Genomic DNA, 25690 nt, shown 5'->3' on the forward strand with positions numbered 1-25690 from the left:
TGAATGTGCTTGTCTGCTTTCATTTTTCATCATTTCAACACTCAGCTTTATTTTACAAGTACACACCCGTCTCTGTGGTGCAGTGGCACCTGGAGGTGAAAAATGATCTAACTATGGCTTGTTGGTTCAGATTAGGAATGTGCACGAATGGCTCGGGGCAGGGAGGAGTTCCCTTAAAAAGCAGGTAAGCAGCTCCTCACCTGCTCATCCCCACCCTGCCAATCTTCTGGCAGCAGCGCCCACTCTCCAAACAGTCATGCGGGGCTTTGGCACTGTTCCCTGCAGCCTCCGCACAGCGCTGGCCATGTGCGTGCTAACGATGCACAGAGGCCTCAGGGAGCAGCACTGCAGCCCCGCACAGCCATTTGGAGAGCAGCAGCAGCCACCGGAAGAATGGTGGGATGGGGACGAGCAGGTAAGGAGCTGCTTACCTGCTGTTAAAGTAAGTGCTCCCCATGGAACTGGCTCGAACACCAGTGCCCGAGCCAGTTCAGTGCTTCCCAGACAAGGCGCCAAACCAGCTCGTGCACATCTCCAGATATTGCATGAGACCATAGTTAGCACAAACCATGATTTGCAAATGCGCTTCAACTCATGGTTTCACATTTTGATTTGCTATTCATTTGCAAGCCATGCTTTATTGATTGGGACATATGCCAAACCATAGTTAAATTTCCTTAACCACAGTTTGGACCACTGTACCCCTCCTTCATGATCCAAAAGTATTTAACCTTCCAGTATATATTTAAAGCTAGCAGAAGTTTGGTGTGTAGGATGCTATTACAATGGCTTTCCTTCTAATAATAGTTACCACCAGTCAGTAAGAGTAACAACAATGCTCAGCTGAAATCTTTGTCAATATCTGTTAAAGATTTTTCACAATACTGATGTAGCCTGAGTTTAAATTTTTGAAGTAATTTTGGCTTTACTGTGTTATAACACATAGGAATATGTTGTATACCCAAATATGAGTAAAGGCGGCATTAAATAAAGGATGGCCTTCCCTTCTAACTATGTGGTAGTGGCTTTTATTCAATCTTTTCATACCTAGTGAGAAATTATCCCGCTTTTTAAGAGTAACTTTCACTAAGATGCAATTACATACATTTTGATTGGTTAAGCAGTGGAATCCAGGCGTTTATTAGCAAGGACTTTGATCCAAACTTATCTCTCCACTTGTAGAGACTCCTTCTGTGAAGGAGAGGCAGTCATGTAAGGAATCTTCTGCAATCATAATTTTCCTTCTTGGAGCCTCTGTGAGTGGATCATTAAGTTTGGATCCAAGCTTCAGTTTTTAAATGATTGAAAGCCATAGTTTCTTATTTCTTTCTGAGATAGAAAGTAAATAGTGGCCCACATGTTATACAGGCTTAGATAATCAGAGCAGGATCTCTACTCTTATGAGAGCCAGTAAACTAGCTGCATTCTCAAGGCTTGCCTCACAGTGCAACATGCAGGAAGTGGATGAAGACATGGGTTTTACTTCTCCCTGCAAAAGTCCTTTTTGTTGCCAGGAATATGTCCTTGAGGGCTGTGTGACCCTTAGGAACATATTCCTGCCAATGAAAAGGGCTTTAGCGGTGAAAGTCATGTCTTCACCCCCACCCCGCATTGTACTGCAAGGCAAACTTTGAGCATGCAGCTAGTTGACTGGCTCCTTGTAGAGATAGAGTACTTGCTCCTCCTTCCTAATTCTGTGTAACATGTGAGCCAATGTTTTTAATAATATCATACCATTCTAACAATTGCAGCCATTAATTTTTAAAAAATAATTAAATTATTTTAAAATAAGTTTAATTTTTGAACTGAACATGGCATTTGTCAGCATGAAATTCTATGTAACATGTGTATATTTGTACCTTTGGTGCAGTTTCAGGAGAGGCACTCCCTCAAGACATGAGAGCCGAGGTCCTAGGGGAAGGGACAGTTTTTCTGGACCTGATGACTTTGTGCCAGAAGATAATTTTGATTCATCAGAGGAGAATGCAAGAGGAAGAGATCATAGTGGCCGTGGGCGAGGTCGGGGTACTCCAAGAGGTAAAAGAACATTGTTCACCCAGTTGGGATGGTATATAAAGTAAAGGTAAAGTTGCACCATCGAGTCGGTGTTGACTCCTGGCAACCACAGAGCCATGTGGTTTTCTTTGGTAGAATACAGGAGGGGGTTATCATTGCCATCTCCCGTGCAGTATGAGATTATGCCTTTCAGCACCTACCTATATCGCTGCTGCCCAATATAGGTGTTCCCCATAGTTTTGGGAAACATACCAGCTGTGATTCAAACCAGCAACCTCTTGCTCGCTAGGCAACTTACCCGCTGTGCCATGTGGTTATGGTAAATAACCAAACTGGAGTTCATAGGTGTAGCTGAGTTGCTTGAGCCTCTTTAAATCCTAAATATCTTATTATGTAGGGGGACGAAAAGGTCTGCTTCCCACTCCAGATGAGTTTCCTCACTTTGAAGGAGGCCGAATGGATGGAAATCGAGAACCAGGTGAAAACAGATTTTATACTTGACCACCATTGAATTTCTAATATTGCTGTGTATTATCTCTTAGTTTCCATCTGCATTTTTGTACTACTCTCATTTTATTTCTGAATTAAGCTAATGAGATGTAGAAGATTTTTATAGTAATATTTTTATGACTACTGAATTTTAAAATACGTGGCATATATTCAACCGCAGATACTCAAAATGGAACATATGAAGCTGCCATATACTGAGTCAGACCATTGGTCTATCTAGCTCAGTATTGTCTTCACAGACTGGCAGCGGCTTCTCCAAGGTTGCAGGCAGGAATCTCTCAGCCCTATCTTGGAGATGCTGCCAGGGAGGGAACTTGAAACCTTCTGCTCTTCCCAGAGCAGCTCCACCCTGAGGGGAATATCTTACAGTGCTCACACTTCTAGTCTCCCATTCATATGCAACCAGGGCAGACCCTGCTTAGCTAAGTGGACAAGTCATGCTTGCTACCACAAGACCAGCTCTCCTCAACAAAAATGATTTGTTTCTGTTCAGTAGTATAGTCTGTTTTAGATTTCTCCCTGGAGTTCTGTTTCTCCTCGGGATTCCGCTTGCCTTCCCCATAAGATAGAGTGGAATTATTTACTTGCTTGATTAAGAAAAAGAAACAAGACATCTCACTTAAATACTATAAAACATATTGTGTGTGTGTGTTAGTTTTGGCAGAAGGGATTCCAGCGGGAGATTTCATGTATGAGCTAAACTAATATTTGTGACTTTATTTCTTTAACCCTGGTCAGGTCCTCGCCAGGATCACCCTCCTCATGATGGTCATTCTCCAGCAAGTAGAGAACGTTCTTCCTCACTCCAGGGAATGGATATGGCCTCACTGCCACCTCGCAAACGTCCTTGGCATGATGGACCAGGGACCTCTGACCATAGAGAAATGGACATTCAAGGTGGGCCTCCAGAAGAAAGAGGAAAGGGTAAGATACCATTCCTTGAAAATCAGAGAACTACATCTAAAAACATTGCCCTTGAAACTTGATGGAATGTTGATTTTTAAAGGCTTAACCATTTTACTACATTTATATGAAAACACACGCTTTAGGTGTATGGTGCTGTTTCCCACCATTGTACTGCCATTTTGCATTTGTGTTTCACATTGTTAGCACTGCAGGTAACAAGGTGAAAGGTTTATTCCCCAGAAAATGACAGAAAACAAATCCTACCAGCCCCTCTTAGAAAGGAACAAAACACAAGCCCCGTTGTTGTAGTGTTTTCAGTCTCTTCCCCCCACCTCCTCCACTAGCAAGGCAGAGGGACAGAAAGACAATGCAAATAGAAGCAGTCTCTCTACATTTGCCCATCTAGGCAGGGTAGGCTGACTGGCTATCGTTGCTTTCTTTCAGAGAGAATGGAAGCCTGCTCTCATTCTCCATGGCAATGCTATGAAAGAAAACCAAACATGTTTTCTCTTTCTTCTTTTAACTCTAAATCATAGAGAGCGAACAGGAACAGCCACCTTAATCACTGCACTGGGGGAAAGGCTCTGCACTAATGGCAGCCATCCCTTCTTCCTGGCTTCCTATTTCTAGGAAGAAACAGTTATAGCTCCTACACTGTGTTCTGGGAATGGGAAGGAGTGCCAAAGTGAATAGAGGGAAACATTGAAATGAATGGATACTGGATGGCCAACAATCCTCCCCTGCAAGGCTGCCATATAATATAGCCATCCCATATATCATCGAAGTGAGAGATGCTAGGTTTGGATAGCATGCTCCATCTTTAACTTCCCAAGGCTGAGAGAGATACAACAAAGTATTCAGTATACTTTTTCTGCAGTGTTTGATTACACAAAGTTTTTATTGGCCAATGGGAGGAGCACAGTGTCAATAGTTGGCCTTTTGGTTCTTTGTCCAATTGTTTCTGCAGCAAGAAAGGAGAAAACAGAAATGTCATGTGATTATTTAAATATTCCTTGCTTGAAAACACTTGGCATTACATTTTCTATTTTATCTGCTTTTTACCTAGGGCGTGGGAAATCAGGTCCTTCACAGAGAATGTCTAAATCTGGAAGATCCAGCTCTTTGGATGGAGACCACCATGATGGATATCATAGAGAAGAAGCCTTTGGAGGACCTCCAGGAGGCAATAACCCTTCCAGGGGAGGAAGAAGTGGAAGTAACTGGGGAAGAGGAAGTAACATGAACTCAAGCCAGTCAAGGCGAGGAGCTTCTAGAGGTGGTGGAAGAGGTCGATAGAAGAGGTGATGACTGGGCAAGGCCCAGTCATTCTAGAACAGTATTTAAATACGCCTGTTGCAGAATCATTGAGAAAGTATTTCTGCAATCCCCAAAACCTGGACTCTAAATGGAGATAAATGAATGTGCATTAGTTCTTAAAAAGATCTTTTCAGAGATTAAATGCCAGCTAGTAATGCCATCACAACTGGCTTTGTTTCATTCTCCTCTTTGTCCCAACCCCCTATATCACTTCCATATTTCCTGCATTGATTTTTGAAGATAAAAGCTGGAATTTTTTTAGTGTTGTGAGACATGGAGCACCTCCACAGATTTCAGTTCATGTCCAGAAGAACTTGTTTCTATATGTACAGTTGTCAGGAAAAAGTTAAGTTGTTTTTGTATGAATACAGAATGCAATTTGTCCAAAAATTAACAGATGGAGTGTGTGATTTTGTATATACACATTTTCTCATCTCACTAGAGAGAAAGAGAGAGAGAGAGAATCTCTCCTTTTAGAATTTCATTGTGGTAAATTCTATGTAGTATACACTAAGCCACCAAACTCACTTACTCTTGGGTATATTTAGATACAGAAGTATTCAAGACTCATAAGCTCAGTGCACAATGCTTGGGAGTATGTGGATGGAATTGTTTTTGGCCCTGGTTGACTGGTGTAAACACTGGTGGAAGGGAGTCTCTTTCTTTCAGAAATCTAGAGGATTTCTATCCATGTGTTCTCTAAGCTTGTGAAACAGTCCATAGAGTGCCTGAGTTTACATGACGAAGATTCAACACTCATTAGCAATATACATTGACTACTACTGAAGGTTTGATTCATAAAGTGAATCATCCCAATGTTCTGCTCTTTCACTACTTTGGACAAGTCAGCATAGGAAAAGCAAGGAAACATTTCCATTAAACTACAGAAAAGATTCCTGAGCCCTAATGAAGATTATTGGACAGGCGCCCCCCCCCCCCTTTCTTTAAAGAGATACTACTTGTGTTTATGGCCTCCTGGATTTAAATGGCTACATAAGGTCTCTAATATGTTGGTTTCTGAAACAGTAATTTAATCAGCCAGCTTAACATTAGTTTTACTTTTTGTACTCAAAGCAAACTGTCAGCACTCACTGCCAAGAAGAGTTGCTAGCTACAGTCTGGTGCATTCTGAATATTTAAACAGTGTAAGAGGACCTCTTCCATATTTCCCCTAAAATTCAGTAGTTTCACTCCACTGCAGTATTGTATCTGTTTTACCTTTTTATTTTTGCAATAAAATGTTCTCAGTTGAGATGTTTGTCATCCACTATTGTAATCTTGAGATAGTTTGGCTTTACCCATCAGTCACTTATAATTAAATCCTATACATGGTTATTTGGGAGTAAGGACCCCTGGGTTAGTTCAGATGTAACTACAAAACACAATTCATATTGTTTCCCCTGCCCTCCCTGAGAATTCTTAGATGCTGTCCCAAACAGCAGCCTCTGACAACAGTCCAAGCCATGGTCTGTCAGTTCAGATGCACCACCAAACCACAGTTTGCCTTAAGTGTGGTTTGCAAACCAGTTTCAAACTGATTTCAAATTCTGGTTTGGCACTACATCCAAACTATTTTGTGGTGCTCAATGAGGTGAACTTCCAAGTTAGTATGCATAGGATTGTAGCCTAAGTGCCTGTGGATTGCCCATATGGCCACCAAACTTTGTTAGGTGATTAAGATACCAGTATCTGGCTATTAATTAGAATTATATTTTGCTGGAAATTGTGGTCTGAACACTAAGAATCTAGCTTGGACCAAAAAAGACATCAGTGTATATTTTAATAAAATATTTGTAGGATCAGTAGGATACTAAGGAAATATTTAAGAAATCTTGATTATCTTTGTTACAACAATATATTCATGTGTGGTAACCTTAAAAACAACTTTCTTTTCTTGCATATATTGGAAGGAGCTTTTAAAGGCCAGAAAGCCACAATCAATGTTCTCTCTAGTTTTTTTCATCTGTTTGCAGAACGAGGTTTTTTTTTCCTGGGCGGCAGTATCAAGGCAGCGTGTGTGCACATGCATTCAGAGTGGGGCCTTCCTGATTCAGTCTGAGCGGGATCTAAAATTAACTGAGTGAACATTAAAAAAAACTTGTGTGCGCACATACACACGCCTTATAGGAAACACTGGCCACAATTTATTATCTGTTGGAGGAAGGAGGGCACCCAGTGTGGGTTTTCTCCTCTCACTTGCTCCAGAGTCAGGGCCTATGATCATTAGGGCAGACTTTACGAGCTAGGAGGAAGAGAACCCACCCAATTTTAAACTAAAGCCAAGAGAAGAGCAAAACTTCTCTTTAAAGCACAACTCTAAACAGCAACAGGAAACCACATGGAAAGAACAGCCCCCCTTGAGAAACCAGGAAAAAGAGACAGAGCAGGAAAGTTGATAAAAGGCAAGGGTTAGGGAGTCCATCAGGTATCAATCCCCTCCAATTCTGACTCAGTAAAGAGGGCAGGCCTCTGACATGCAGGTGGTCCTGGGTGCCCTCTGTTTCACCAGCAAGAAAGAACCCTCATGGTAAGTACCAATGTTCCATTCTCTGTTGGTGGAAGGAGGGCTCCCAGTGTGGGATGTACCACAGCTAGGAATCACAGGCAGGGTAGGCCAGCCCTACTGAGAAGGAAAAACTTGTAGGACCCGACAGCTATGCTTGCTGAGACAAACTGATCCAGGTTAGGACATTTTGTAAATGTAGACAGGTCGATCAGGTGGCCATGCTGCAAATCTCTGCAAGAGATCTGTTAGTAGCCAAGGCTGTAGAAGCTGCTACTGATCTAATAGAATGGGTTGGGTGTCCTCTATTTCACCGACAAGGAACCCTCACGATAAGTGCCAATGTTCCATTTTAGCATATTCCAGAATGGTAGCTGTATTGCTACACAACTCTTTCATGTTTGTTTACAGCTTATTTTAGGAAATTATTATAATTATTATTTATTAAAATTTTCTTATATACCACCTCCTCCAAAGACTCTAGGTGGTGAACAACAATACCAATAACAATACCATAATAATAATAATTATAGGTCAAATGCCTGGCAAAACAGGTGGGTCTTGAGAAGGGCCTTAAAAGCAGCCAGGGCAGGGGCTGAATGAATCGGGGGGGGGAGAGTGTTCCAGACAAGAGGGGCTGCCACAGAGAAGGCCCTCCTATGGGCCAGGTACCACGCACTACACCAGCGCCTGGGACACTAAGAAGGCCTCACTGGTCGGAATACAACTGGCCAAGAGAGGCAATCCCTTGAATTGTGAAGTTCAGCACTAGAAATAATGCAACAGGAGGGAAGCTTTTACTTCCACAGCCCAAGCTGTTGAGAAAAAAAATAAAATCCTGGAAAAATAGTTCTGTGCAACAGTCAAATTATAAGACCTGAAAGCTTAAACATTTCAAATTTTAAAAGTTGTTTTTAACTTTATGGGTCCCTTGCATTTGTATTGTTTGTATAGATAACATTATAATCCTATCAGGGATTTGTAACCCGTTAGCTTTCTACTTAATCAATTTTCAAATTAATCAAAATACATTATTAACAAAAATGACACATTTCCATTAACAATGAAATTTCAAGGGAAAGAGGCAATGCTTCTAGTGCATACAGATATTTCCATTTGGTAGATCATTTGTCGCAATAATGAAACTTGCCCTGCTTCAAAGGAAAGATGTTTACTATAAATTAATATCAGCAAGGATTACTCAGTTATTTTGTGTTTTAAATTGTGTTACATCTTCACAAACACACTCCACAAAAACTTTTACCAGTGTAAAAGTAACACAGGCTCCTTCTTGACCACAGTCAAGAGATCAGGAGCTATTCATGAGAATCAACAATTCCCCTTGTTAGAGCCAGGGATTCCCCTGTAGTTCATTTTCTTGGCTAGGTAATTTCTTAACCAGACCACCAGTATTTTGTTTTTGCAAAACAAAAGCTTTATTTAATTTGCTAGAAACAAAGCTCTTGGGTGTGGCCGCACGCTCTAGCAATTTCTACGTACCTTTTTATACTCAAACAACAACACATTCCACACTTGTGCATTGCATACAAGCCAAGACATCCCATTTTAACTCCAAAGGTCCCAGATGCTTTCAAGTGTAATTTCTATCACCCACACTTCTCAAAAGATGAGCTTGTGGGCCCCAATCTCTACCCTCCCCACACAGACATTCTTCCAAGTAGTATAATCAGATGCCTTCATGGTAAGACAAAGCGCGGGATGTACCAGACAAGAAAAATGCCATCTATCTTAGCTAGCTAACTACTATTCAAACTAATTATGCTATTTCTTTTTCACTGCTCAAGCAAGTTGCAAATATCTTCCAACACCTGGCAGGAGAAAACTCCCAACACCATTTTAGATACAGGGTTGGTTCACACAATAACAGCAATATCCAATAAACATTAATTCCTAGATTACTGTGGTGCATGGACTCCCAATTTTGGTTTTTGTGAACCTGGAAATTCTCAGTGGTGTGGGATTGACAAATATGGCAACCTGATGCTTACCTGACATTGATAGCTGTAGATCAAATATTATATTGAAATTGGGTATTGCTGAAAGTTTCCAGTTCATGTGACCAGAAATTGTGAGTGCACACACACTAACCTAGGATTTTTGTGTTTGCTGGAGATCACTGTAATGTGAACCAGCTGACAGTTAAGGTTGGTGCCAATGTTTCCTCTGAAATACTGTGAGGCTATTCATAGGAGCAGCCCAGCCTTGTAGAGTGCTGGAATTGCTCCGGATCCTGGTGCTTCCATCTCGCTGGGGGCAGGAGAGGAGTAGCTGTGCTGAGTGCAGAGGCTGCCCTAATGTGAGCAGCTGCCGTGCTTATGGTGCCGGGCCCTCTGGGATGTGGGAGGCAGAAGTCCTGCTTCCAGCATTTGCTTTCGCTGTGTTGCTGTTCATGTGGGTGCACGGCGCAGCAGAGGCAAAGCCTGCCACTCATCTGCCAGGGAATCAGGCAAGCTCCTCCAAGTGGCAGTTGGAAGTCATGTGCATGACTTGAATTTGCTCCCAGCAGAAAAGGAACTAGGATGGAATGCTCGAGTTTACTCTTAATCTTTTAGTTAAATTAGATTTAGAAAAGACGGAACTAATGTGTAGTCTAATGGCCAAAGGAGACTTATCACATTAATAAAATATGTGGATGAATCCTGATGTACCACTATTTTCTTCTTGGAACTAGTTTAATTACAATCATAAGGTCACCCTTCAAAAATAGTTTGCACCTCAATGAAATGGTTTTTAAAAAATTCAGATCACTTCAGTCTCAAGTAGGCATAAAGATATTAAAATACAAGGTTTAAAGCCTTATTGGTGGATTCCTACATGCTGAAAGTAATAGAAATTAAAAGCTATTCTCTTACTACTGCATGAGATTGCAACAGGAAAAATCCATTTCACAATGCAATGGAATGATGGTCTGAAAGGCACAAGGGTATCAGGTTTCATGCAGCAGCATTATAGGAAAAATTAACTGAAATTAACTGGTCTCTTAATGACAATAAAGAAGTATAAGTGCACGTGTAACATTTTTAAACTTTTGAAATTGATGTTAAGCAAATCCTACAGGCACAAATGAGACCCGGTAGTTTTATTTATTTATAGTGTAGTACTATATTTGTACATGGCACTTTACAAAGTATTAGTATACAACTTGTAAAAACTGGATGTAGCTGTTTCAGTTGCCAAGTTACATTTTTAGGGACAGAACATACCACCAGAACTGTCATGTTCTGTCCCTAAAACTCTAACTTGGTACTTAAGAGAATCTAGATTAGCACATTTAATACAAAATACCTATGTTTCATACACTGAGTTTAATTGTGCTCTGTAAATGTTAAGACTATTTTAAATAGTCCAATTAAGACTGTTGGTCAAATAATATCTATTATACAATTTAACAGTACTTAGCACCATTTTGATTCAGAACTATTGCCAGAATCTGCTTCTATTAAATGACAAATAAGGCCCACAGATTGTAAAACAGCCAATTTAAAAACCAATATGCCATTTTGATAATCTGTGAATCACAGCTCAAAGCTGCAATCTTACACATAGTTTGGGAGGAAAGATGGGGCTTGCTTTTGAATAAACACAGGTATGAATAGGCTATATTCCTCTCTAATTTATGCAAGTGGTCAAAATTGTCACCTCAGACATTAGCAACTAATCCGCTTCCTTTCTTCCATATTCCACATAAGATGCATTACTTGTATACGACAGTATTGATCCACATTAGCAGTCATATTACAACAAGGCATTATATACTTTAACTGATAATTACATGTGTTTCATTTCACTGTTCTCAAAATGTTTTGCTTTCAACATCTACTAATATGGCTGTAGTCTCTAAACCACTTTTCAATACTTAGCTTACTGATTTCAAGGGACATTAAGAGCAAGTCAAAAGAGGCATAGGACTGCTTCAAATGCTTGTTTTTGGAGTTACAAAGATCTATAACATGTATGTGCTAAAGTGTAATGTTTGAATGCCAGAAGGGCCCTAAGTGTGTTTATGGATTGCAGTTATAAAGGGAAATGAATGCGTTTCTCACTAATTCACCAGAAACAAACCATGGTGGCCTCTTGTAGAAAGAGTATCCTGCTGTATTGAGTGTGATGCTGCATCCTACACACCATGTATTAACACTTCAAAACTGCAGCAAGTACAGGCAGCTTGTGAAGGTTAAAGCAACACATGGACAAGCTGTTGGGAGGGCCTGCCAACTGCTGCTGAGAGGCAACAGCTTCTGGGAGGTTTGGAGTCCAGTGGGTGGGGTGAGCCTCACTGCTGAACACATAAAGCTGCCTTACACTGTGTCAGACTATTGGTTGATCTTGTCTTATATTCTCTACACTTGACTGGCACCAGCTCTCCTGTTTCTGACAGAGATATTTCCCAGTCCTATGTGGAGATACAACCGGAACCTGGGAGTTTCTGCATGAAAAGCATGTGCTCTGTGCAGCAACAAAACCATCTTCTCTACCCAGACTTAAGAGGGTAGAATGAAAGGAACAGTTGCTTAAGTGGTGGTTGAAAGGAATAGCCACCACTGTATCCAATTGCTCATATAGCCTTTTACTTTGGGAGATACTACAGTAAGAACTAGGCCTGCTGTGCCACCCAGCATACGTGAACAAGAGGCAGTAGCTGTTCCCATCTTTGCCTGATCACATTCTCTCTCTGCAAGATAGGGAGGACTGGGGTCAGCAGGACTTCCTTGAGCATGGAAGCCATAGAAGGGAGCAGTTCCTTGCAGGAGCAGCCAGTGCTTTCTCTTATTTTGTTCACTCACTGGACAGCATGAGGGGGACGATTTGTAACACTGCCCCTCCAAGAAAGCACAAGCCACTGCCTCCGCTTACTTGCTTGTCCTCTCAGTGGTGCAGAAGAGCAGACTGAATCCAGCCTCCACTACCAAATAAACCAGAGGGAAATACAAGCTAGTGATGTGCACAGAACGGTTCGGAGGCCCTTTATGGCAGGCAGTTCCACCAGTTCGAAGGTGGAGCGAGTACATCTTTAAGGGCAAGGGTGGGTGGACACAGGTGCGCACACAAGCCCACCACACACAGGTGCATCAGATACTTCCGGTAAAGCAGGCAAGGGGGCGGCAGGGAGGTACACTGCCACCCTGGTGTACTTAAAAAAAACAACAGAGCAGCAGTGGGGGGAAGCGGAAGGAGGAATAAGTGCACCCTCCCATGCCTTTAAAGATGTGCGCGCGCACCCGCCTTCACACCACCCCCACCCAGTTCCGTGCACATCCCTAATACAAGCAAGCAGAAGTGGCTGCTCATGCAAGAAGCCATCTTATCCTCTTGATCACTCACCTGATCACACTTTTACTGGGTACTGCAGCCATGGCTTCCTCACTCAGGGCAAGCTTGCTGGGCCCATCTACCTAGTATGAGCAAGCTAGTGGAAGCCATTGTTTACAGGAGCAGCTATCTCTGCTTGCTTGCTTGCTCATTCTCCCTCTCACACTCTAGCAGGGAGAACTAGGCCCACTTGGGTATGTGTGCAATTTCCAAGGACAATCCTGTGGTCAGGAGTTAAAGTTTGTTTAGAGGATCTGCCCTAGAGAAGTTATGATAATCTACTCTAACATAGTCTTCTCACATATATTGTGATTTCCTTAAGTCACCATCACAGCATAAACAGTTATCACAGAATTAGGCTCCAGTGTCTATATTGCACTTGTCTTTGTGTTACCAGACTGAAGTTAACTTTAGCAGCCCTGTGGTTCTATAGTTTTGATTAAGTCAGACATAAATCATTGCTTGAATAGCAAGTGTTATCTAGAATCAACCCAAACAGGAATTTGATAAGCCAGTTCTGCATAAACAGAACATATTATAATACTGGTTTTTAATAAGGCAAAAGGTTATGCCACAGTTGGAAATACTGTTATGCTAGAGCTGAATGGAAGTCGACCAAAGTTGCTTGTTGTTTTATAAGCCAGCTTATCTCCTGCTCTGCCTCTGAAGGAGTTGGAGAGGCATGTAGTTATTTTACTGTCTCCAATTTTTAGAGGAGTTTCCCTTGATTGGTTCCAGTCAGTTGGGGGCTGCTCAGCTGCAATTAGTCTCTCCGGTCCAACTTTTTTGGAGATGATAGCTATGTAGTCAGAGTGCCCCTTTGTCCTTGGTGTCCTAGAGTCAAAAAGATAAAACAGCAAAGAAACTTCCTACTACTGCACAATTCCTCCCAGGATCAGTTTAATGGCCACTTCGAACAGCACAGGCATGCATTGTCCAGTTCCGTGTGCTGCTTTTCTGAAGGGCCAGCGCTCCATCCCATAGAGCTCAGCTTTCTTTTAAGTCCAGGAACAGGCTCGTTTCACACCGGCAGAGTTTTGGACACACGACGCCGTACAAAACCGCCCAGGAACCCGCCGACATAACGCAGCCCAGCAGAGCCGCCAGGCAACGAGGACAGCAAATAGGCTCCTCCAGCGGCCAGCTGGATTGCAGCTCCCAGTGTGGTGAGCAAGGTGCTCCGGAGCCCGAGAGCAGCATAGAGGGTGCCGCCCACTGAGCCCAAGTAGAGAATGGCCAGGCCGCGGCGGTCGGGCTCGCCCAGGAGGCGACTGGGGCCCCGCAGGAACCCGGCGGCACCCAATGCGAAGGCCGAGCCGAGGGACCACAGCAGCGCAAACTTCCGGAGCAGCAAAAGCGACCCATAGAGGGTGGCGAGGCCGAAGCAGAGCACGGCCAGCAGCAAGCACAGCGCGCTCCCCACCAGTCTCTGCCAACGGGACAGACCGGTCGGCAGCCAGGGATCCGGCTCCGGCTCGGCTGCCCACGGCCATGTTTCCGTCGCGGGGAAGGGGTTCATCCGCCCGAGCCAAGCCCCCAAGCCTGACCCAGGCGGCTCCGCCTCATCACGCAGTGGGATTTGAGGCGCCGGCAGGAGTGCCGAGCTGCTGCTGCTGCCGCCGCCGCCACCCTTGGATTGAGCTAAGTACTCCTGCAATTGCCGGTTCAGATCAGCCATCTTGGAGAGGAAGCGAGCAGGTATGGGACCCCCTCGTCGATTGGCCGCTTCCCCCCAGCTGTTGCCTGAAAGGTATACTTCCGGGTTGCTGCTAGTCGCCAAGGAAACGGCACGTACATAATCACGTGCTCGGTTTTGCCTCAATTATAGAGCGATTTCCGGCGGAGCAGTCGTATCAGTCTGTTAAGACATTTGTCTCTATGTGGTACGGACTCTGCTTCTAAGTGACAAAACATACTCACTTTCGGCCTGACATGGAGCTGGTTTGTGAACTTCGGGTCTCAAGAGAGAGAAGCGATATTAAAGCCTTTTAATTAATCGAGCGACACAAACTAAACTTTCCGTTCTCGGAAACATTAGAATCCGGTTTCCAAGAATGAGACCCGGTTTTCAGACAACGAAAGGAGGTACTCTAGCCTTTTTCTATCTCTGTGGGGTTTTCGCCCTAACGCCCAATGCAAAGTATTCAGCATGGAGAGACAGAAAAGCCAGAGTAACTCATCGCATTGTCTGGATAGGGAACTGCCGGTCTACGTGGGAAACGCGATCTTTAAAACCCGTCTTCTGAAATCTCACCTACGCGTGCGATTGCAGAGTTTAATAGGGCAACCATCACTAAATTACGCTAACAAGTTAGCAGAGAGAGAAAAGACCTCACATAAAACAAGATATGCTCTCTAGCAGAAGAGTGTGTGTCCTAAGGCTACGGAGAGCCAGCGAAAGATTCCACGCACAGTGTTAAGCTTAGAATACCATATAACATTAATGAAATTCACGCACATGCATACAAACACAAACACCCCCCCCCAAAACAATGTAATCTTTAATGACTGCCTCAGGATTGCCATTGCACAAATAAGACTGCTTGAGGGGAGCTCATTTGGGATCTCCTCTGCCCTGCGACATGAAGTGGCGCGGCGCAAGAAATATATTGCACAAAACGGGCAAAGAAAGTGCGTTAATGGCTGGAAGGGCTGTGTGTCCCACAGCTTAGTTTTCTGAAACAGAAATGGGGAGCGGCGGGGGGCGGGGGCAACTACTTGCCGCCCTGGACTCGGAGGAGCCGCCCTTGGTCATGGTTTCCTTGGAGCCCTTCCACTCCGTGCTTCCACTATGCGGCTGCCAATATAGCTTCCCAGAGAGGAAATTCCCTCGAGCTCCATCCTCATCGAAAGTAAAGTGTGCCGTCCAGTCGGTCACAGTCCAGAGCCCTGTGGTTGTCTTTGGTAGAATACAGGAGGGGTTTACCATTGCCATCTCCCACGCGCAGTGTGATGATGCCTTTCAGCACCTTCCTATATCGCCGCTGCCCGATATAGGGGTTAGTCTGGGAAACATACCGGCGGGGATTCGAACCGGCAACCTCTGGCTCGCTAGGCAAGTCATTTCCCCGCTTGCGCCTCATCTGCAGAGAGCAGATTACACACCTCCCCGCCTGCAACGCCCTACAAGTCCGTCCGCCTTTTCCTCTGAGAGGTTTGGCTCTGTCCTGCTGCCACCCGGGCCGAGCCCACTGAGGTCCCACAGCCAGACCCGCCCGCCGACGCTCGCTATTTCATTATTTATTATTTCATTCCCTTTCTAGGAAAAATATGTGCTAGGCCGAGGAGAGGGAGGAGGCTGAGGCCGCCGCCCGCCTTGAGCCATGGGGGCGGCCCGCAGCTGCCGCCAACACAGGGCGGAGGAGGAGAGGAAAGAAGAGGGCCAGGCGCTGCCTATGCGGCGGCTCTAGAGCGCGGGCAGGTCCGTTTCTCCGTCTGCGGCCGGTAAACACACCGCGGCGTCCTCCTGTCAGTACAGCTGCCGCCGCCGCCGCCGCCTCCGCGTGGACAAAGAGCCACCATGACTGGCAGGTAGGACACGAAGACCTCGAGGCCATATAGGCAGGGACCACCTCGCTTGGCGCTTAGCCCCGAGAATGCTCGGGGCTGCCTTGCCAGCCACAACCTCCGTTTGTTGCAAGGGAAGCCCAGCCCGGTTTCCCGCTAGCGAACCCTCCCGCCGCCACAGCCTCCTGTGCTGCTGCTCCTGGGAAATCCCTTGCGCGCTGGTCGACAACGCTGCCCCGGAGCTGGTTAGCTAATGCGCCTTCTCTCTTCCACCCCTACAGCCCCACCTCCGCTCCCTCTGTTACTTCAACATCTACTTTCACTCTCATATTTCACAGAGGAGAAAAAAATTATCTGTGGTCACTTGGTTATCTGTGGTAATCCAACTTTTAAAGAACTGTCTGGGGCTTTAAACTGGATTTCAATCGGAGCGAGTTGTCTTCCTGTGGAAAGGTGCTGTTCAGTTGAAATAATGTCAGAAAGAGTCCTCCCCACCCCACAAAGCCTCTGGTATTTAGTGAAGAGATGCTGCAAGCGATTCGAAATGTCACCGGAATGGATTCGCTGTAATAGGGATTTTTGTACAGGAACGTCACCGACCTACTGTAGCTTTTGCATCTCACGATGGTTTGGCCCCACTGTTTACTTTTTTCCTCTCTACCCATGTGCATGTTTCAGAAGACAATCTGTTTTTTGTTGTCTCTGTAGTGTTTGTTTTAATTGATTATTGAAATAATTTATTAAAAGCATGACATTTGGCTGTTACTGGGCATGTAAAGTGATAATGAAGAGTGTGTGTCAGCACATGCTTGCTGAGTGAATTTCTTTTATTGAGTGCCTCTATAAAAGTGAGTGCTTACATACTATGGGTGATGAAGAGGGCATAAGGCAGAGAATGTGACTTCCCTGGAGTACCTGAACCTTGGAATCTGTTTCTAACATTCGACACTGTATGTTGTTAACTTTCCGAGATATACCACAAATAAATAGCAAGCATACATTTGCAAGCATCTAACTTAACAGAAAATGCTGTTGTAAATTTGTTTACAGTATATACATACACATACTTCTTTTTTTACCATGGACACAAGTATGACTAATGTTTTAGGAGGGCCATGGTTCTTCTGTATTTAGCACAGGACAGGAGTGCCTAGTTCAAATCATTCTGAGGGCCACTGTTATACTTATTAACTCTACGGAGCCACACCACTATACTAATTGGAGAAAAGCATTTTTGTTGCAATGTTAACTCAGTAGGCTGCACTCATACTAAGTTAGTCGTGACTAAGTCCCATTGAAATTAATGGGACTTACATGTGCCATGACTAATTTATCTCATTGATTTCCATGGTGCTTAGTCATAACTAGCCAGTCTGAATACTGCCCAGTGCATTCTTCTTAAACAGTTCCGTCACCCTCCTGTTTTTATCTGTGCCCCATAGCACACACTTTCTTCCTTTCCCTGTACCTGTCTGCAGATCTCTCTGGACCTCTTATTTTTTTCTCTTTGCACCTCAAATAACACATTCTTTGCTCTCTGCACACCTCTCTCTTATTATCTTATTCCTGTTTCTTCACCCACAGGTCTCTCTGTATCATCTGTGTATCTCCTGTTCCCCTCCACCATTACCCCTTTTTCTTTATATACTTCAAAATAATGAAAAAGCAAGGGAAGCGGTAGCAAAAATGAGGTGCCAACCATTTTTGTCATAGAAGCCATAAACATGATCATATATCCCAAGATGGAAGTCCCATCTCCCAGTTTAACATTTGAAGGAATAACATGCCTGTGAAGTGAGTTCAGCATTAGAGGGGAGTCCATATTCTAATATCCTGAGAGGATATTAGAATATGGTATCTTATTTATATGTTATTTATTTTTCTATGTAAACCACTGTGTGGACTTTCAGCCCCCTAATGTTGAACTCACTTCACAGGCATATTGTTCCTTCAAATGTTGAAAATAAATAAATATAAATATAAAATAAATATCTGTAGTAGTAGTAGAGTACATGACCACTATGTGTATGCATCTCCATCATTTATCTGTATGTCCTGAGCAGGGATGGGCAGAAAGTGGTTGGGGTTGCAGTTACAGACTTGGGATGGTAGGGGTGTGTTGCGGGAGGGATGCTCCACCTATGCTTGCCTGCTTGGTGTTCAGAGATCCCCGACATTCTGACTGGGGATAAGAGCTTATTCTTTCCCACTATGGCTGAAAAGAGCAAGGGCAATGAAGTACTGAGTGTGTTTCAAAATATGGTGTCCTTACCAGTGCTTTTGGTAAGTCTCACTGCATCCTAAGCTAATTTTGAGGGAGAAGTCCAAAGCAGCATAAGATTAATTCTGTCAGACCCACCTGCTGGCTGTAGTAGGTTTTTTACCCTGACTTTTTAGAACAAAAAGTGAAGATATCTCAGCAAGCTCTGCACTCATTTAAAAAGTCAAAGCTACCCAACTCAAAGGAATTTTTGAAACATAATTATTGTCAATTTATTAAAGTTCTTTTCTTAAATCATTGTTAAAGATGCAGCCTTTCCATCTGATCTAGAAATTATTACATCTCATGAGACTGTGGTTCTCAAGTGAACTGTGATAGCCACAATTAATGTGCTGGGGGGAGAACATAGGGAGCGTTATCACATCCATGTGCACCAGCAGCCAGTCTGAATACAAAGACTCGTAAAAGATGTTTCCAGAATTATGAGCAAAAGTGACAGGTGCAGAAACAATTGTATCAAGTCACTCTAGTGAAACATTTGGGAGCCATTGCGATGCACAATCGATCTATCAGGAGAACTACTACTTCCAGCAATTTTAGGAAAATCCAGATCTATGTTTTAAAATAAGTTAATCATTTAGAATATATAGGTAAAATAAAACCTTCTCAAGGCTTAATTGTGTATTTTCTGGTTAAAAAGTCAAAGAGATTTTGAAACTATCATTTTGGACTCTTCGAATACTTCTGATTACATTCTGCCCAGCTGGGATGCTGGGGAAGTGCCGTTGTCTTTTTCCCTATACTTCATGTTTTAAGGCTGAAATACTGTGCATGCTTACTTAGGAGTAAGCCCCACCGAACTTATGTCAAAGTAAACAGGCATAGGATTGTGCTGTATGGAACTAAATTTTCACATTGTCTAGCTTTTTCTGACTCCAGGGTTTGTGTATGTTTGTATAGGCATCACTATATTTAAGTAGTTAAAAAAATTTTATAACAAGAACAGTAAACAATACTAAGTTGTAAGTGCACATAACTTATCCATATAATAAGATAGGGAGGTATGGAAATCTGAATCATCCAAGCATTACAAAAACTTGTGCGATGACTCTACTGTGTAATGTGATCCTCTTTCTAGAGTGGGCGTGGAATGTGTAGTTGTTGTTTATAGGGACGGCTTAGCCTGTAACCCTTCTGCGTCCCAGAGCGAATGTAGTGGGGGAATGGAATGTCAAGTATGTTTCTTTTCTTAGATTTTTGATATTCTCACAGTATGTGATTTTTGCAGATTGGAGTGAGATTGTTAGCCAGTCTTTCAGCACTTGTTTGTCTAATTGAGGGACATAATGAGCACTAAGTAGTGCAGGACTATGATAATAGAATTGACTGAAGAAGATTGATATAAAGGAGTCTGTTTCTGCTAGTAGTCTGCAGCAATTATTATTGTTGGTGTTATTGTTGCTAAACTGCCTAAGGTCTACTAGTAAAGGAACATTTTTTAAAGATAGTAATTCAGTTTAATTGCTTTAGTGGTTTTAGTCAGTTAATTACATTATTTGAAATTCTGTTCTTGTTCAGTTGTCTCTGAACAGATTTAACTAATTCCACTCACAGAATTGCTCGTAATGGGATGCACTGAAGAAAGAAGTATATAGGTTTGAATAGTTATGGACCAGAAGGTACTGTATAAGAAGGCTGAACTTTGCTCATTCTAGTTAGCAGTTATGAGAGGAACAATTATCCAGAAGAAACGGAATCCTTGAAACTTCAGTGTTATTGATGGATTGCTCTTCAGTTATCTTCATACAGTTTTCTTCCCAGAGGTAATGAGTTCCGCAACTGGTGTGAGACTTCGGGGGCTGACATCTTCCAAACTTTATCAGCGCCGGCAAGATCGTCTGAGTGGCACAGGGTCACTGTTGAATGATGGGAAAGAGAGGGCAGCTGGGATATTTGGGTAGGTCATTTGGATAGCTCTTTTAGATTAATGGGTCTCCGTTTATTGGAATGTTTTCTTAGCTTTCCTTTGAAGCAGGAAGTAAGGAAAACTAGACAGGCTGAAGTTTCCATGTGTGAATTTCCATACTTTGTCTGAAGGAAAAGATTTCCTTGGCTATGAGATGTTTGGTTCTGAACAATGACAGGAAAACAACTATGGAAGCCTTTACTCACTTGTGATAAGGTGGAGTTGTAAGCACTGTTAAAACAAAAACTAGGAATAGTAAATGTTGACATCTAACTAAAAATATAACCAACTAAATGTTGGTTGAACTATAACTGACATCTGGAACAATACAGTTTTTCACTTGCAATAAGTATACTATAATATACATTGTTTTCTGAGTAAGGTATTGCTTGCTTGCTTGCTTTTTTCCTTTCTGTTTGCATAGGATAAACATGCTGCAAAAGGGGCAGGGTTTTTGCTCATTTAAGAACTCTAAAGCAGGGCAAAGGTTAGGAAGCAAAGCACAGCATTTTCTATCACTGCAACATGAAAGAAACTGCCCATGTTCTTCAGAGTTCTTAAAGGAAACAATAGCCTTTTCCATATGATTACCTAGAGCAGGGTTTCTTAACCTTGGGCCCCCAGGTGTTGGACTACAACTCCCAGAATCCCCAGTCACAAAGGCCATGTCTGGGGATTCTGGGAGTTGTAGTCCAACAACACCTGGGAGTTGTAGTCCAACAACAACAAGGTTAAGAAACCCCGACCTAGAGCATAGATTAAACAAACTCATTGGCTGACATCCTGACTGATGGAGCATTGGTGCAACTGGAGAAGCACTGATGCTTCTATATATATATCTAGGAGCCAGCCCCAAAATTTAGGAGCCAGACAATGGACATTTGACATAATTAACAGACGTAGTGACAGATATTGTGGATAGAAAAGGCTTCTCTTTATCCTCTTTACAAGTAACAGACCAGAAGATTATGTTAAACAACTCTACTTCTGAATATTCTAGTCTAGGTGCCATGGTTAAATTCCTAGGTACCATGGCTCTGTGGGACCTGGGATTTGTCAAGACCTGAATTCCAGTGCTCTACTGCTGGCTTAGCAGTGGAGGCAAATTTCAACAACCTTCCCTTCCTCAGGATGCATTATGTGACCCCCCAAAATAGGTCCCTAAGGATTGTGCAGCCCTCAGGCCCATATTTTTGGGTGACACAGAGGGCTTCGGGGGGGGGGAAGGGTTAGCTGAAATTCACACACACTAGCACTAGTGCAATGAGTCTAGGACTCTTCAGAAACACCGGTGTTAAATTAGTCAGGATGTCAGCCATTGATACATACTCAGGTAACTCCTCATGCAGAAGATCCTTGTGTAGCAAGGCTTTTAAAATAGTTTGTCAAATAGTAGTACTCCATGTTACACTGCAATCTGCTGTTTAAAATCTAACCAGTTTAAAAAGCAGCTTGTAAAGATGTATACAAGAGTGGCTGTTTGGCAAATGTTTTTAACAACTCCACTGTGAACAAGCAGCTCCTTCTGCTTCTGTAAGCCAAAGCTGCTGCTGTTTTCCTAAAGCTCTTGCCAGATCACTTCAGTACCTGGGCTGCTTCTCAAAAAATTCACAAATTCAATTTGAGTACCAGAAAGTGCCTTTTCACTGTTTAGTTAAACTGACACAAAACTACTATGTTGCCTTGTTTCTTTTCTTAAGGAATTCTGAACATGCTCTTGAGATGAGCAATAAGTCTAATTACTGAGGTACTCAGTCAACAATCGTTAGTAGATAAGAGGGATAATTCTTTTTCTTCAGGAGCCATTGAAAGTTGGCTCCTTTCAGACAGTTTTAGGTATAGACTACCAAAACCAGACAATGGTCTGGTAGAGAGGAAGCTTTTCTTTTTGCTCTGAGTATATAACTTGTGATCTGGTTTTGTAGCTGGATTGTAAATTCTGTATCTTAATTGCACTCCCCACTTCAGTGCATGTGATTTCAGTTGTCTGGTGGCTTGTTTATATCCTGTATTAAAATATGTGTGGTTGCTTCATGAGCATAGGAGAGGGTTAGTTAAAGGGAAAAGTGATAAAATAGAAAACAGACTCATTTACAGAACTCGTTTTGGAAGAGGAGGAGTAGCAGGTAAAGTTGAACAAGTATAGCAGTGGTTTTCCAACTATTTATCTATTCATTAGAAACATTTAACATACCGGCCGCTCCAAAGACTCAGGGCGGTGCACAAAAACATGCAAACAAGGCAACGTTAAAAATTACATTCTAAATTAAAAACTAAAGTAACTAACAAAAAACAAATAAACTACAGGGCAAAAGCCTGGTGAAAAAGAAAAGTCTTCAATTTAGATTTTAAAATCAGTGAGGAAGGGGCTAAACGAATCTGAAGGGGAAGAGAGTTCGAAAGAAGTGGGGCAGCAACCGAAAAGGCCCTTTCATGGGTCCTAGCACCCTGAACCTCTTGGAAATCAGGGACAGACAAAAGGGCCATCTGAGATGATCTGACCAGATGGAATGTAACTGGATGGGAGAGGTGGATCTGTAGGTAGACAGGCACAAAACCCTGCAAGGCTTTGAAGGTCAAAACCAGGACCTTACATTGAACTCAGAAGCGAATGGGCAACCAGTGCAGTGACTGCAGGAGAGGTGTTATCCTGTCATATTTTCTGGCACCCATGAGTAGGCGAGCCGCTGCATTCTGGACCTGTTGTAGCTTCCCGATCGTCTTCAAAGGTAACCCTAGATAGAGAACGTTACAATAATCTAAGCAGGAGATAACAAGGGCATGGGTCATTGTCATTGATGCCTGACGGTCAAGGTAAGGGCGTAATTGGTGAACCAGATGAAGCTGGGCAAAAGCACGTTTGGCCGCAGCCTCCACCTGCTGTTCAAGCAGGAGGCGCGAGTCCAAAAGGACCCCCAAATCACTTTGGGGGCAGCGCCACCCCATCTAAAAAAAGGTTCACATCCAACTGTTGGCCAGTACGAGGACTGAATAAAAGTAGTTCAGTCTCAGTGAGATTTAGTCTGAGCTTGTTTTGAGTCATCCAGACCTTAACAGCCTCCAAGCATCAAGTAAGCACAGAAACATCATCCCCAGAATGGTCTGGGATGGCAATATACAGCTGAGTATCATCAGCGTACTGATGAAATATCACCCCAAACTGGGAAATGACCTGACCCAGCGGCTTCATATAGATGTTAAAAAGGACAGAGGCAAGAAATTAACCCTGAGGAACTCCATAAAGGAGTGGTCATGGTTCAGAACACCTGTCCTCAATGCACACCAACTGGACATGCCTGCTAAGGTAAGAATGGAACCACTGTAGGACAGTGCCCCCGAAACCCAACCCATGCAGGTGGTTGAGATGGTTAGCATGATCGATAGTGTCAAAAGCCGCTGAGAGATCTAAAAGGACCAAGAGAGGGACACTACCCTCGTCAAGGTCCTGAAGAAGGTCATCTACCAGAGCGACCAGTGCTCTGTCTGTGCTATGCCGAGGCCTGAAACCTGACTGATAAGAATTAAGGTAGCTAGTTTCTTCCAAAACCCTCTCAAGCTGGGCACATACAACCCTCTCTAACACCTTCACTAAAAAAGGGAGGTTGGAGATCAGCCTATAGTTGTCAAGGACCTCAGGGTCCAGGGAGGGTTTCTTCAACTATGTTCTAGGGCAGGGGTTCCCAACCTTTGATACTTCAGATGTTGCTGAACTACAACTCCCATCTTCCCCAGCTACAATTTATTGTGGCTGGGGATGATGAGAATAGTAATTCAGCAACATCTGGAGCACCACAGGTTGGGAACACTTGATCTAGGGAACCTTTTTGGGAATTTGAGCAGATTCTAGAGTTCATGGAGCAACAGTTAGGCCCAACAATCTTGACCACCATTTCAGACTAATTGAGAGTGCACTACAGTGTGCCTTCTACAACGTGCAGAAGTTCCCCAGCAGCAGACAAATCCAAGTTGAAAATGTTCCCTGAAAGAAGGGAGGGTTTGAGAACCATTGATGCAGAAGACAAAGTACTGGAAACGAAAGGCTCTCTGAGGAATTAGAGAACAAGCATTTAGAAAGGAAATAAGCATTGAACAGAACAGGAAAAATAATATACTATGCTTTACAATGGCAGGAAAGAAAGGCAAGCGAGCTCAAGGCATGGAGGAAAAGAAGAAACAAAAGAAATGCAAGAGGCAGTGCAATCTATTTTTTGAACTTTTAAAACACCAAGCTTACTAAATAATAACAAACAAAAACTGGATATTAGAGTTACTATATGATATGATATTTACGATATGATAGTAAACTATATGATGATTACTACCAAGTTGATCCTGGGGACCTATTTATATGATAATCACAGAACTCATACAGTAGATTTGCTTGGTGAGTCAGAGACTTGGTTGAGAAACAGCAGCCTCTGGCAAAACCATAGGCTCTTGACTTGCTTCTCTCTCACCCAGGGCTGTGATCTTGTAAATTATGTCAGGTATGCTGAAGTGGTTGGAGTGTGTGGCTCTGTGGATGAGCTGTGATCATGTGAGCAGCTATGTGTGCCGGAAACATTCTCCAGTGTAACTGCCTGCCTTGAAAGGGGCTATTCAGAACAGTGATCTCTGAATTTTGGTTATGCCAATGAGCCCAAAGGTTCAGATACGCTAGTCAGTAACTGTACATGATACGGAGATTAATAAGTATGGCTATTCAGTTTACTCAGCCACACCTCAAGTGGCAGTGCAAGCCCTGTACCACCCCTGGTTTTTGATGTACAAACATGTTTCATGAAGAGATATGAGGCCGTCTGCTCAGGTGGCAGTTTGCAGAAGAGCACCATTGTCTTGCCTCCAATTTCATCTGTATGCATGGAGAAAAATTTAGAAACAGTTATTGGGCTCAGAGGAGTTTCTACCGATACAACCTCAATTGCATTCAACTTCCCTCTGAGATCTTACTCTTGGAGGGAAGTTAGCCTCCAGGACACCTTGCTCCCAACCCAGACTGCAGTTTGGTGAAGAAGCTTGAAGGAAAAGAGAGAACTGCTGAGACTATCCATTTGCAGAGTGGGAGATGGCTACCTGCAGGTGCTGCAAAGCTGAGGCCAGGATAGAAGGGTTTGGGAAAGGGGCAGGAGTAGGACTGCACAATGCAAGAGGACTGGTGAGAGGAAGTAGTGAGTGACCCTGCCTAGATGCTCAAACAGTATTTGAAAGGACTTTTGTAAGTTTTGAAAGCGGGAAAGGTACTGTTCATTTTTAGAGGGAATTCATGTTGTATAATGGCATCTATGAAGTATGCACTATGAGATTTTTCAGTGGGTAAATAAAAGTTCATCTTAGTTACAAGGATTGTTTGCAGACTAATTTTAACTTTACAGGCTCTGATATGGTAATTATGTTGACTTTTCATCAACTTCTT

At 43.2% G+C, this 25690-nt stretch overlaps 3 protein-coding genes across 8 annotated transcripts in view; 2 read left to right on the forward strand and 1 right to left on the reverse strand.

The window, feature by feature from the left end:
- WDR33 (WD repeat domain 33) overlaps positions 1-6001 on the forward strand; it is a 123200-nt gene extending 117199 nt beyond the window's left edge. For both annotated transcript variants that reach the window (XM_053305491.1, XM_053305492.1), the window contains exons 19-22: positions 1871-2037; positions 2414-2494; positions 3265-3450; positions 4499-6001. In XM_053305491.1, coding sequence (XP_053161466.1) covers positions 1871-2037; positions 2414-2494; positions 3265-3450; positions 4499-4728 — 664 coding nt within the window. In that variant the 3' untranslated portion in view covers positions 4729-6001. The remainder of the gene's footprint in view (positions 1-1870; positions 2038-2413; positions 2495-3264; positions 3451-4498) is intronic.
- Positions 6002-10342: 4341 nt separating this feature from the next.
- SFT2D3 (SFT2 domain containing 3) lies at positions 10343-14362 on the reverse strand. The gene has a single exon (XM_053306294.1). It carries the CDS (start codon positions 14259-14261, stop codon positions 13605-13607), a length of 657 nt encoding a protein of 218 aa, XP_053162269.1. The 5' UTR covers positions 14262-14362; the 3' UTR covers positions 10343-13604.
- Position 14363: 1 nt separating this feature from the next.
- The window catches only part of LIMS2 (LIM zinc finger domain containing 2), a 40423-nt gene continuing 29096 nt past the window's right edge, over positions 14364-25690 (forward strand). Inside the window, exons 1-2 of one of the 5 annotated variants that reach the window (XM_053306288.1) lie at positions 14364-14466; positions 15847-16114. In XM_053306288.1, the coding sequence (XP_053162263.1) occupies positions 16104-16114 (11 nt within the window). In that variant the 5' untranslated portion in view covers positions 14364-14466; positions 15847-16103. The other 4 variants (XM_053306287.1, XM_053306291.1, XM_053306289.1 and 1 more) reach the window with 4 other exon arrangements.

The sequence above is a fragment of the Hemicordylus capensis genome, chromosome 3 (genome assembly GCF_027244095.1).
Source record: "Hemicordylus capensis ecotype Gifberg chromosome 3, rHemCap1.1.pri, whole genome shotgun sequence".
NCBI classification, from domain to species: domain Eukaryota; kingdom Metazoa; phylum Chordata; class Lepidosauria; order Squamata; family Cordylidae; genus Hemicordylus; species Hemicordylus capensis.

Excerpts from the sequence above, each read along its gene's own strand:
- SFT2D3 (XM_053306294.1), bottom strand. The coding sequence starts at position 14,261 with ATGGCTGATCTGAACCGGCAATTGCAGGAGTACTTAGCTCAATCCAAG.